At 48.7% G+C, this 13,091-nt stretch overlaps 1 protein-coding gene across 1 annotated transcript; it reads left to right on the forward strand.

Annotated features, from left to right (window-relative positions):
• Positions 1 to 292: 292 nt before the first annotated feature.
• On the forward strand, positions 293 to 2,250 carry LOC111157410 (metallothionein-4). The gene is made up of 3 exons (XM_022518791.1): positions 293 to 323; positions 1,533 to 1,598; positions 2,159 to 2,250. Exons 1-3 carry the CDS (start codon positions 293 to 295, stop codon positions 2,248 to 2,250), a joined length of 189 nt encoding a protein of 62 aa, XP_022374499.1.
• Positions 2,251 to 13,091: the final 10,841 nt, after the last annotated feature.

Raw genomic sequence — 13,091 nt, forward strand, 5'->3', positions numbered from 1 at the left:
TTGACACCTTGGCACGTGGGTAGATGGCGGGTGCAGCCACCTGCACCCCTTGTGAGAAGCATTTGTATGACTGTACTGCTCGTCCTCTCCTCTGCCCTCCTTCTCCCGCTCTCTCCAACCCCCAGCCTGCAGCGTCTGGCTGGGCCGTGTGCAGGGCGTCTGGCCCCAGGGACAGGTGGGGTGCGCCCAAGTGCACACCTACACAGCTATAAATAGGGAGCCTCTGGCAGCTTCTCACCCAGCTTCTCTTCCCCAGCTGTCACAGCACTGAAGCCTCTTGGACGCCTGGACCATGGACCCCGGGGAATGCACCTGCATGTCTGGTGAGTAAGGATGCCCAGTCTGGGGTCCTGGAACCTTGCACCAGCTTCCAATATGGAGCCCACAGGACTCTGATAAATATTTCTCTTCCTCCAATTAGGAGCTGCCCATGGGGTTTGTCTCGGACCGGCGACCTCTGGTGTGGTGCCCACTCTGTTGCCTACCAGGCTGATTTGCTAGAATTGAGACCTTGGCTCAGGGGGCACATAGTGTCAGGCCCCTAGGGGCAGCCACCAGAGTCAAGGGCCTGGCAATCTGGTTTGGGTCCCTTGATGCCATTCACACCTGACATTTCATATTCCTGAGCCCCGTATCCTCCTCTGAAAACTAGGGTCACTCCTCCCCAGCTGCCCACCTCCCAGGGCTGCTAAGAAAGTGCTAAAATCACAAGGCACTTGCAGAGGTCAGGGGAGTCATGGAAGTTTTATGTGGACTCCCGAGTCTCCAAATCCCCTTAATTCCGTGGAAGCACATAGCACGGGAGGAGAGAGGTCAAAGTTTGGAGGCATCTTGGGCTTTGGAAATGGCATCAAGAATTCTCATTAAGCCTCTCTGGTCCTTAGCAGGACATGTCTATATCCCAAACTTGCCAAAGAGACAGAAACTTCTAGCATTTGACGCTCAAACGTTGACGCTCCAAATGATAGGTGGAATGATTTTTTTTTTAAGTGCAGATGGTTTTTATATGAAAAACAGTTGCAGCTCTCGCTTTAAGGTTATTTGTGTCCCTGGTCTTTCTCCTGCCCATTCAGGGTTTCTGTCTTGCCTGATGCCTTGAAAAGGTAAAGAGGGTATACAAGCCTTCCACAGTCCTTGGGGGACCTCATGCTTGGTGACTTGGCCTGGTTTAGTGGTTCTCAAACCTGATCATACCTCAGAATCATCTGGATTGCTTTTTAAAATATGATTCCCTTTCTCCACCCAGACTTATGAATCAGGATATCAAGGGTCAATTTCATGAATCTGCATCTTAGCAAGTATCCCAGCTGAGAGGCCCAATGCAGCCACCCCAGTTTCCATCCAGGGACTGTGGCTGGGAACCATCCAAGGGCCCATGCCCCGGGGGCGATGTTCAGGGGACATCTCCATCCTCTTGTCCAGCCACTCCCCAAAGACAGGCCAGAAACCCTGGCACCATGACAGATTGCTGCACACCTTGCGTCCCCCTTTGACCTCAGTCCTCGCGCTTAGGGCTCTGTTCTCTCTTCTAGGAGGAATCTGCATCTGCGGAGACAATTGCAAATGTACAACTTGCAACTGTAAAACATGCCGAAAAAGTGAGTTATGCTGACCCGGGGCACCGCTGGCTGGAAGCTAGGAAAGTCTGTTCCCTCCCTTCCCGACCCTGCAGCCATGGTGGGATTAAGCGGGTTCTGGAGGGCTGGACCCGTTTGGGAGGGATCTGAAATGACAGCTGAGCTGAGGCCTGGGGCTAAGCTCCTAAGGGGAGGACAGCCTCACCTGGGGGTGAGGGCGTCTGAGGAGTTGCGGGTGTTCGAGGAGGAAGAGGGCTTCGGGGAGATCCTGCTGTGCCCAGTGCTAAAAGGGATGAAGCACTGGCTGGGAGTCACAAGCTCTGGGTTTTATTTTTAGATCTGCCACTGACCTATGATCTTGAGCAAGCCCCTTCCCCTCTCTGGGCAGCTGGTAAACTCCTGATGACCCTGGAGATCCCTCCTGGTTCTGACATCCCACAGCTTGCTGCCCTGGGGTTTTCTGCTAATGTGGATTGAAGCCTGTGGCCTGCTCTGCCCTTCCTACTTTCTCTTAAGTGGTGGGAGAGGACGCGGAAAAAGTTGACCCCAAACTGACCTGTCCCATCTCCTGACCCTTCCAGGCTGCTGTCCTTGCTGCCCCCCGGGCTGTGCCAAGTGTGCCCGGGGCTGCATCTGCAAAGGGGGCTCGGATAAGTGCAGCTGCTGCCCCTGAAATCCATCTGTTGTGCTGGGGGCCAAGGCCTGGGAGGCATCTGTACAGTGCCTTAGTCGAGAAGTTGGAATTATTGTACTATAGGTTATGCTTTTTATATATTTGCTCAGATGCGGTGTTGGTAAGCTTCATGTAAAGTGCTGTAAAAATAAAGGTCTCACTCATGGTTGTCTGGTGGCTCAGAGCACTGTTTTCCCCTAATCCAGCAGGACCAAGAAGGGCTGACACCATTGCATACGGTAAGCGCCAGCCTGGACCCCTTCGGCAGGTGCCTGCTAACCCCAGGATCCCGCAGCTCTGCCTGAGGGGGCTTTCTCCTGCCGTGTGATCTGGCTTGGTGTGTGCACAGAGCAGCCCAGGAGTACTGGGGAGTCAGTGCCCCTGGGAACAGCCCTTAGCTGATGACAAACGAGAGTTGGCAGATAGATACCCCCCAGCATCTCTACCCTTACGGTGGGACAAATCTGAAGCAGGTTCCACACCATGCCCCAAGAAGTCCCCAGCGGTGTAGCACTCCAGTAGCCCACAGCTATACCCCACTCATTAACCTACCCCATACTGGCTCCCTTCCCTCCCTACCTCACTTGTGTCCATTCTCCTACCAGTGTTTCCTGGGATTCCCCACCAACGAAACTCCTTGTACAGGGTCTGCTTTGGGACTAACTGAATCTTAGCCAGGCTCTCCTGGCATAATGTTGGCCCAGAATTCCTTGCTGTGTTAAGAGCGCTATTTAAGGGACTTTCACGCCGAATCACCCATGAACTCCTAGTGCAGGATATCTGAGTGGATCTAAAGAAAATCCCCAAAGCCAAGACATCAAGGGCATTCGCTCCCTGGTCTGGTTATTTGGGCCCACTTTGGATGGGGTTGATGGAACAGACAGGGGCCGGGAGAAGGTGATGCTGCTCACTGAGGTTCTTGCTGTTCCCAGAAGTCAATGTAAAGAGAGTCTGAGGTCTCTGCTGTGCCCCTCCCGCACCCCCCCCCCCACCTCAGATTGCTGACACACATATCAGCTTCCACCTGCTCTGGTACAAGTCCAGCCAAGCTTGATGCCTGTCGGTGTGGCCATCGTGCCTAACACAGCCCTTACAGTGCACCAGCCACTGTGCTGAGCCTTCTGCACACACACTCTCATTTACTCCCCAGGGTAGCCCTGCAACAGGCTGGATTGTATGGAGGAATCCTGGATTTTTTTTTTTAAATCATTTATTTTTAAATAGGTCTACATGCACAATGTACAAAACACAAAAGATCCAAAGGGTATAAGTCTCCTCCCCACCTTAGTGCCTCAGTCCCTCCTTCTGAAGACAATGACAATAAGCACTTACTTGTGTAACACTCCAGGGGTATTTCCTGCCTGTACAATCACAGATGACATGCTGCCACACACACACACACACACACGCACGCACGCACGCGCGGCAGTGTATTATATACCTGGGGAAACTTGGTGTTTTCCCTTATAGAGTTAACTCTCTACCAAGTCCTTTTTTCCACTTAAGAGAGAAGAGTAAATAGAGGAAAAACTAAGAAGATTGAACCATAAAGAAATAGGGTGACAAAACAAGAATTAGTGGATGAAACACCATGAGAAACAAAGAGGAAACTTCACGCATCTCTCCCATGGCAGAGCTGCCGCTAAGCCGACCTAGCCCTGCCAGGGACCATGCAGAGCACGGGCCATAAGCATCTATAAGAAACACAGCAATGAGCCTTCCTCTCCCTAAAAATGCACATATTAACTACCCTCACTCAATTTTACATGCGGTCTTAGGGAACCCCTGAACCCACTGAGCCATCTCTGGATCCCCCAGGAGATCTGGGTTAGGAATCTATGGTCCATGCATGCTATCCGTTATTTAAAAGAATAAAGTGGTCTAAGAATAGATGAAAATATTAAGCACCTACCACCCGCAAGGCACTGGGCCCAATATCTCCCCTGCATTATTTTCATTTTGATCATCACAACACAACCTCACGAGATCAATACTGTTATCAATTCCATTTTCCCCAGAGAAGGAAACCAAGGCTCACAGAAGTTATGTGACTTGCCCAAGGCTGCACAGCCAGTTTATGGAATTGAGATTCGAATCCGGATTTACAGACTCCAAAGGCGCGCAACTGAGAGCAAGTGGAGATGCAGAAACAACTTTGTAGAAGGAGTGAGGCAAAGGCTGCCGTCCCTGGAGGCTGGCGTTGAGGAGGGGGAGCCTGGGTCCACTCTGCCCCACACCACCACCCCCAGCACAGCGTGGATAACTCAAGCTCTGGGGTAGTGTTCATTCATGCTGTCAAGGGCCCAAAAGCCGGGCCCCTCGGAGGCTGGGAGCAGCTGTCAACTTCACCAGCCAATGTCAAGTTGGCCACCAGAGACTATCAGGCTTTTGTTTGCTTGCATTTAGAATTGCCTTCCCCTCCTTGCTATTTGTGGAGCGATCTAGTATGTATTGGCTGCTTTCCTGATCTTTTGTACAACTGTCATCCCGGGATCTCTTTTCATTATTCTCCTAGGCTAGACCCATTGTTTCTTGGCTCCACCGTCATCCTCTATCTTGGGCTCCTTTCTATTTTGCTGGAGTATAATCTCAATCAATTTTTTTTTTTAACCAAAAGAATGAATTCAGAGGAGTTTGGGATTCCCTCACTATCAGAAAACACTTTTTTCTCTCATGCCTGTTTGATAGTCTGGCTGGATATCAAATTTTTTAAGTTCAATATAATTTTTCTTAGGCCTTTTGAAGGCATTGCTCTGTTGTCTTCCAATGTTTGCCACTGCTGCTACAAATACCAATATGACGTGCCCTTTATTTTTCGCTGGGCGCTTTTGAGAAATTTCTCAGGCTTTTTGCAATCCTCTTACTAATCTTTTAAATTTTGGTCAATCAGGGGCACCTGGGTGGCTCAGTGGGTTAAGCCTCTGCCTTCGGCTCAGGTCATGATCCCAGGGTCCTGGGATCAAGCCCCGCATCGGGCTCTCCACTCAGTGGGGAGCCTGCTTCTCCCTCTCTCTCTGCCTGCCTCTCTGCCTGCTTGTGATCTCTGCCTGTCAAATAAATAAATTTTTAAAATCTTAAAAAAAAATTTTGGTCAATCATATTTTAATAGATTAAGAGCTTCTTCTGTAAACATTTATCATAATACCTTATTTATTTGTTTAAGTCCTTTCCTGAATCTCTCCAATGCATGAAAAGTTTTTTTAAAATGTTTGTTGTTGGGGCGCCTGGGTGGCTCAGTGGGTTAAAGCCTCTGCCTTCGGCTCAGGTCATGATCCCAGGGTCCTGGGATCGAGCCCCGCATCGGGCTCTCTGCTCAGCGGGGAGCCTGCTTCCTCCTCTCTCTCTGCCTGTCTCTCTACCTACTTGTGATCTCTATCTGTCAAATGAATAAATTAAAAAAATCTTTAAAAAAAATAATAATATGTTTGTTGTTAAGTTTCCTCTTTCTCGAACAATTTCTGCTTCTCTGAGCTGCAAGCAGGATGTGTGGGTGTCAGTGAGGTTTGCTGACTGGCAGGCTTGGTTCTAGCACGCCCAGGTGGGAAGCTGGTAGGCAGGTATGGCCCACCGCTCAGTGCCAAAACCTAAAAGGCCCTCCTCTGACCCTTTTCCATGGGCCGCGGCCCCTCCTAGACTGGTTACTCCATTTTTCAGAGACATCTTGTAGGCTCAGCCTATGGGGAATTGGTGGAGTTTTACAAGGAGGGGGAAAGAGGCCAACCTGATTATCACGTGGCAGGCTATAGCCACATCTTCCCTCAGTCCCCATCCTGGTTTCTGTGACCACTTCCTCTTCCACTCTCCCAGCCTGACCCCCTCAACCACCCCAAAACAAAATAACACAGAACCCCCATAGACTTCTCTACTTTTTTATCTGAGTTGTGGCTTCCTCTCCACCCATTTACTCATCAATGGGATTTGACCGATTCCAGTATTCCAGAAAAATTTTGTAACCTCTGATTCACTGATGTGCTGTCCAAGTCATCCTCCCCCACACCAATTCTCAGCTCTCCTATTAGTTTGTCTTGTCCTTCCTTGAATTTCTTTAGTTTCTTTCCGTGGATTCTCAGGAGGAGGGCGAGGTAAATGCATGTATTCCGTCTCCCATCTCGAGCCCAAACTTCCAGGCTAGGCTTCTTCGTGGGATTATGATGTCCATTCTACAGGCGAGAAAACGGAGACTCAGAGAAGTTAAGTCTCTCTCCCCAAACGCAGGTAGGACTAGTTGAGACGCTTGAAGACCGCGGGGTAAGATAAATTGGGGAAAAAGTCGAAGTGAAGAGTGAGCAGACTTGTTACCGGCGACCATGAGGGGTCCAACCTGAGCAGGGGAAGGAAACACCAAGGAAACAGATTTTTAGGCCAAGAAAAAGAAGAGCTTTCTCAAGGAAGAGCTGCCCAGAGCAGGAAGGTGTTGTATCAGGAGTCTCACACATCACGGATTGTGCTCTTGTGCTGCCTAAGGGACAATGGAAACCCATGAGAGGCTGGGACCGAGTCTGCACGGGCTTAGGACATTATCCCACTTGGATGGCAACCAGAGGAAGCCTTAGTGGGGAAAACAAGGAAAGGCAGGTAGGTCGCAGGACGAGGACGGAAGTTCCTCACGGGGACTGCAGGGGGCGCTCGACGTCCAGAGGCAGGTGCGGAGGCGGTGCTCTGAGCCTGGTGCCAGCGTTGAGGTGGTACTTTCCGCCTCAGTCTGGCGGTGTGTGGGGCCCAAGAGATCCCAGAAAGGGCTTAGAACCCTGACTGAGGCTGCAGGGGAGATAAATCAGGCCAAAATCTCCAAGGGCCGGTTAGGTGTAAAAAGCCCTTAACAATGTATGAACCACCCAGATTCACAAGACATGAGGCTTTTAAAATAATTTGGCAGTATGGGTCCAAGAACCATGAAATCCTTTTTATTTGTCCCAGTAGCTTCATTTCTGGAAAGCTGTCTAAAGAATTTGCCACAAATTCAGGGGGAAATAAAAAAGCCTCACTCCCATGAAAAGATTCATTGCAGTACCATCCGCAATTGTGAAAAACTGGAAACGGCCTCAAGTCTATGAGATCATTTCAAGTAACACAGCAGCACATACAACAGGATATGATACAGCCACTAAAAATGCAAAAACGCAGGAAATAATTACGGTAAAATCTTAAGTAAATATTAGGTTACAAATTAGGTATGCAGTCATTTATTTTAAAAAAGAAGCCACACAGAATACAAACCATGGAAATGAAAATATGCCACAATGTGAACAGTGGTTGTGTTCAAATCACAGATAAAAGATAATTTTTCATTTTCGTTCTTTTCTATTTTTCTGGATTTTCCGAAATTTACTGAGGTAGCACATTTCTAAAAAAAAAAAAAAAATACTGTTTGACAAGGGGGAAAAAAATGTATCCTTTGAGCCAGAAATTCCAGTGTAAGGAATGTTGTATCCTCAGGGGAAAAAAATCATGAATATACACACACGCAAAAGCTACCAAGATGTTTGCCACATCACGGGTTATAACAGTGAAGATCTGGAAATGACAAAAGTGTGTCTAAGTAGGGGACTGGTTAAATGAAGTGTGTAATGAACTAAAATAAAATCATAGAAGTGGAATTGATTTCATGGACAAACGTTCATAATCTGATAAGCAAGGAAAAAGGTCATTTATAAATCAGTGTATATGGTAGGCTTCTGTTTTCATATTTGAAAGATTTATATTTATTAATTTTTCAAAATTTCTGCAATAAACAAGGAAGAAGAAGGAGAGGGGAGCTAGACCCAGATGTTTTTGAATTTGAGGTACAGATGGTCTGAATTGTACAATTTATTTTTAGAGGCAAGGATAGGGCAGAGTACTTGAAACTGATGCTTCAGTTTGGAAAATTTGGGTCATGTGACCACAATACACATTGGCTCAATGGAGGCTTCCCTCCCTCTCCATGCCCAGCCTCATCATCCACCTTCCCTGGCAAGTGCTCTCACTTACTTTCTCATAATTCAGTCCCTGGGCATGACTTCCCACATCTGACAGAGGATGAATCAGAGGTCTGGTGATAGGAAGTTGGTGATAAGGCAGAGGGTCTGATGCTCAACTCAAAACATGTTGTGAAAAAAACCGTCCTGGATTTGTTATAGGATAAAGTCAAGCAAGGTTTCTCAACCTCGGCACTATTGACATGTTAGGCCAGGTCTTTCTTTTGGGGGGAGGTTAGTCTGGGCCTTGTAGGATGCTAGTACCCCTAGCTTCTACCCATTAGAGGCCAGCACCAGGACAACCACCACCATTACCACCACCATGTTGTGACAACTAGAACGTTCTCAGACATTGCCAAATATCCTCTGCAGGCAAAATTGCCGACCGTGGAGAACCACCAAAGGAAGGTGAGATGTGAGACAGATCTTTAGCCCTGGGTCAAGCTGGGTGGTTTTTGGGAGAAGGCGATGCTGCTGGCCCCCAGCCCTGGGTGGAGGGGAGTGGGGATCTAATGAGGAAGGGAGAGAGGGGAGATGGGTTTATGCAGAAAGCACGGGCACCACCATGTTATGTGCCTCCTGGCAACACTTAGCTTACTATGTGTGGATTTCTTTCTTTCTCTCTTTTTCTTTTTCTTTCTTTCTTTCTTTCTTTCTTTCTTTCTTTCTTTCTTTCTTTCTTTCTTTCATTCTTTCTTTCTTTTTAAGATTTTATTTACTTATTTTGGGAGAGAGAGCAACAGAGCTCAAGGGGGATGGGGAGAAGGGGCAGAGGGAGAGGGAGAAGCAGTTCTTTGCTGAGCAAGGAGCCTGATGTGGGGCTCTATCCCAGGAGCGTGGGATCATGACCCGAATGGAAGGCAGATGCTTAACCGACTGAGCCACCCAGGCACCACATGCATATGGATTTCTTATTAAATGCCTCCTTACCCAGATAGTAGGTTCTCAGAAAAGACAGACATTGTCATTGTCCTGCTGCCTTTGCACCTGCCATTCCTAACACAATGTGTGGTTTAAGGCCAGTGTTCTATAAATATTTGTGGTAGTGAAGGAGAGAATTCAAGACCACAGTGCTCATTACACTAAGCAGGATGATGGGGACCACAGGGTAAGTTCATTAAGATATACATAATTTATTTATTTTTTTTTTAAAGATTTTTTTTTAATTTATTTGACAGACAGATCACAAGTAGGCAAAGAGGCAGGCAGAGAGAGAGAGGAGGAGGAGGCAGGCTCCCTGCTGAGCAGAGAACCCGACGCGGGACTCGATCCCAGGACCCTGAGATCATGACCTGAGCCGAAGGCAGAGGCTTTAACCACTGAGCCACCCAGGCGCCCCTAAGATATACATAATTTAACCTGACTCTTCCTGACCCAGCCTTCAAGGGATCCCATAAAAAAGGGTGGGCCTGAACTCAGACTCCTAGTTCTCACTTTGATTCATTCACTCGGCATTCAAAGACATTCCAGATGCGCAGGGAATTTTGCTAAGCATAGAAGGGAGGAGAGGAAAGAAGGGAGGGGAGGAAAGAAACTCCTTGCTTAGGCTCTGCCTTTACAGACCTCAGAGTGTGTCAGGGAGACTGTTGGACTAACCCTCTCCCCTCTCTTACAGGGAAGAAAATATCTAGACAAAACCCATAGAAGTTGTAAGAAGGACAGTTACGTCTGGCTGCAGGCAGAAAAGAAGACTTCCTGGAGGAGGGGTCATCGAAGCACTGTTTGTTGAGCACCTGGGACGTGTTCTGCAATCTGCTTGAAGAAACTTCAGAATGTTCACCATAGTATAGTTCACCATAAGGAGTAAGGAGTATGATTATTCGGCAGGGCGGGGGTCGTGGGGGCTAGGGAGGGAAAAAAATGAAACAAGATGGGATCAGGAGGGAGACAAACCATAAGAAACCCTTAATCTCATGAAACAAACTGCGGGTTGCTGGGAGGTTGCGGGGGTAGGAAGAGGGTGGCTGGGTGGTGGACATTGGGGAGGGTATGTGCTATGGTGAGTGCTGTGAGTGTGTAAGCCTGATGATTCACAGACCTGTACCCCTGGCGCAAATAATACATTATATGTTAATTTTTTTTTTAAAAAGGAGTATGATTATCCCCAGTGAATAGCAGAGGGACACGGGTGAGATTCAAAATCAGGCCTGACACCAAAGCCAGTCACTCTGAAGAACTTCAGTCTTCACTCGCTGCATTCAGGAAGAAGATTCTGGCAGGATTGTCAGGGTGGTCTGGATAATATAAGCAGGACAGGACTCCCATTATCCTGATGTGGGAGCTCAGCAGACACCCAGAGTGTCTCCTGCAGTTTGGGGGCCCTGAGGGCTTTCTCCTGGTGCCCCCGCTAAAACAGACCCTTCCCTCATCATGACCCCCTCCCTGTGGAGCCATGGAGCTCCTGCCCCCACCATGCACAAGACCTTCCCAGACGGGTGGCCCTTGAACTCCAACCCACTGATGCCCAAATCAGCTCAGCTGGAGCCCTGCCTCGATCTGGGCTTCATGATCCACCCCCACCCCCAGGTCTCTCACTGAGAGGAGATGGCAGACCACCACTGTTCCTATTCTACTGAGGAGCTCCTTGGGGAAAACTTTGCATTATCGTCCTTAGATTTTGGAGTAAATCTCAGGAACCAAGGTATTGGCATGGCAGCTGGGGTCAACCTGGCCACTTTCTGAAACCTGGAAGCATGGAGGCTGCCTTTCCCTGCTGCCTCCTCCAACACTTCCCATCCCACGAGTGATCAAAGAGAAGAATAGAATCTTCCCGTGGCCTTTGGAGTCCACACAAAAGGTGCTAATGCCCAGCTAGGAAGGATGCAGGAGGGCAGGGGAGACAGAAGCAGGAGCCGCGTTGGATGCAAGCACTCAAGGGATCAGCCTGCTGTAGGGCAATGTTTCCCCGATTGCTGTCCTTTGAGAACCACCTACTCGATTTTAGGCATAATCACATATCACCTGGTCTATTATTATACTTAAATTTACTTTAAAAGGAGTCTTGTATCACTACTGCAGAGGAGAAACTGAATCATTTGCCATAAACAGGAGGTAACCATGGAGATAGAGGGCTATTAAGTTTCTAGCTAAGTTGTTCTATGCCAGGGTGAGGCTCCCTCCCCATCCTTACCCTGCCTCCTTACCCTCTCTGTGACCCCGGCCCCTTCTGCTGCTTCAGCTGCGCCGGTGGATACAGTTGCTCACTCAACATTCATTCTACTAATAAAGCCAGGTCTCCCCCAGAAATGGCTTTACTTACAGAGAAGCACATTTGCAAATTCTTTCGGGACACCACTATTTGTCCAGGACTCCTACTCAACTGTTTGGTCCCAGGACAGTAAATTAGGAGACCCTCTGAGGACAGTGCAACAGCCCAGTGCGGCTCTGGATCAAGTTCAACCCAAGGGAGGGGCTTGCTGGACCCCTGGCTTTTTTTCTGAGATCATCTCCGAGAAGATGAGCTACCCCAGGACCCTCTGAATGGCCTCCTCTGAGGCTCAATCCCAAGGAAGTCTGAGATGCCTGAGTGGGAAGGAGGGGGCAGCTCTGGCTGAGTGTGTTGGCAGGCACATTTCACCGGCAGGGAAAGTTCTAGATGCTGAAGCCTGGAGGGCTACAGGTAACAGGATGTGGGGCCAGAAGAGCCTTAGGCAACATTGAAAACAAACAGGAAATGAGCTGTGATGCTAGAGCTGGTGAACTCTGTCATCCGAAACAGGAAGCAGGGAGTCAGTGTTGAGAACCAACCTGGACTTCCCATTAAATACCTTGCTAGATCGCACCATAGGGTCTCCTGAGACTTTAGGTTCTCATCTTCTGCTTTTCTCTTCTTTCACTACTACTGATGCTTAGACTCACAGACCAAAACGTGTGGGACCAGCAAAGCTTGGAGGAACCAGTCTGCTCCACCCCTTACATGAGGCCGCTTGGAAGCCCTTGGGGTAGCTCATCTTTTAGGGGACGAAGAGTTTCCAGCCAACCTTTGGAAGTGAGGGTCCAGTGCTGAGAACAGAGGCTCACTCTGCATGGGGGATATTTGGAGACGCTCAACAAAACCAAAGTCTGAAAGCTCACCAGACCTGCCTTCTTTGGGAGGCAGCCTTGGGATCACGTCTAAAGAGGGAGGGATGCAGGTTCTAAGGAGGCGTCTCCTGGAAGGAAGTGAAAGCTAGGGTGGGAGAGGTGGTAAGGACCCTTTGGGAAGGCTTATGGGGGAATGTCCATTCTTGGGGAGGCACTGGGTGGTCCTCTCCCACGTCCACCTTTCCAACATTTTACTGCAAAGATCCTGGAATTAATTTCTCCTTTTCTTCCTCCCTCCCTCCCTTCTTCCCTCTTTCCTTCGTTCCTTCCACTGTTCTCTTTTTTAAAAACTCTGTCTCAGGGCACCTGGGTGGCTCAGTGGGTTAAAGCCTCTGCCTTCGGCTCAGGTCATGATCCCAGGGTCCTGGGATTGAGCCCCACATCGGGCTCTCTGCTCAGCAGGGAGCCTGCTTCCTCCTTTCTCTCTCTTTGCCTGCCTCTCTGCCTACTTGTGATCTCTGTCTGTCAAATAAATAAATAAATCTTAAAAAAAAAATTAAAACTGTCCCTAGGAATGCCTGCCTGGGTGGCTCAGTGGGTTAAAGCCTCTGCCTTACCTCAGGTCCTGATCTCAGGATTGAGTCCCGCATTGGGTCCTTGATCACTGGGGAGTCTGTCCCTCTCCCTGTGCCCCTCCTTGTGCAAACTCTCTCTTTGTATTTCAAATAAATAAATAAATAAAAGCTTAAAGAATAATAAAACTCTGTCTCTAGATAAGCCTTTTCCCTAGGAAGCCGCTGCTACGTGAAAGGTATTTGCACCACCAGCAGGTAAACTGAGGTATCCCCATGGGGGCAGTCA

This window comes from Enhydra lutris, unplaced genomic scaffold, assembly GCF_002288905.1.
Source record: "Enhydra lutris kenyoni isolate GAN:26980312 unplaced genomic scaffold, ASM228890v2 scaffoldscaffold54, whole genome shotgun sequence".
Taxonomy (NCBI): Eukaryota; Metazoa; Chordata; class Mammalia; order Carnivora; family Mustelidae; genus Enhydra; species Enhydra lutris.

Bases quoted from the DNA above. Each gene is read 5' to 3' on its own strand.
- LOC111157410 (XM_022518791.1), top strand. From the start codon at position 293: ATGGACCCCGGGGAATGCACCTGCATGTCTG. The intron at 324-1,532 runs GTGAGTAAGGAT...TCTCTCTTCTAG, and splicing joins GGAATGCACCTGCATGTCTG to GAGGAATCTGCATCTGCGGA. The intron at 1,599-2,158 runs GTGAGTTATGCT...TGACCCTTCCAG, and splicing joins CTGTAAAACATGCCGAAAAA to GCTGCTGTCCTTGCTGCCCC.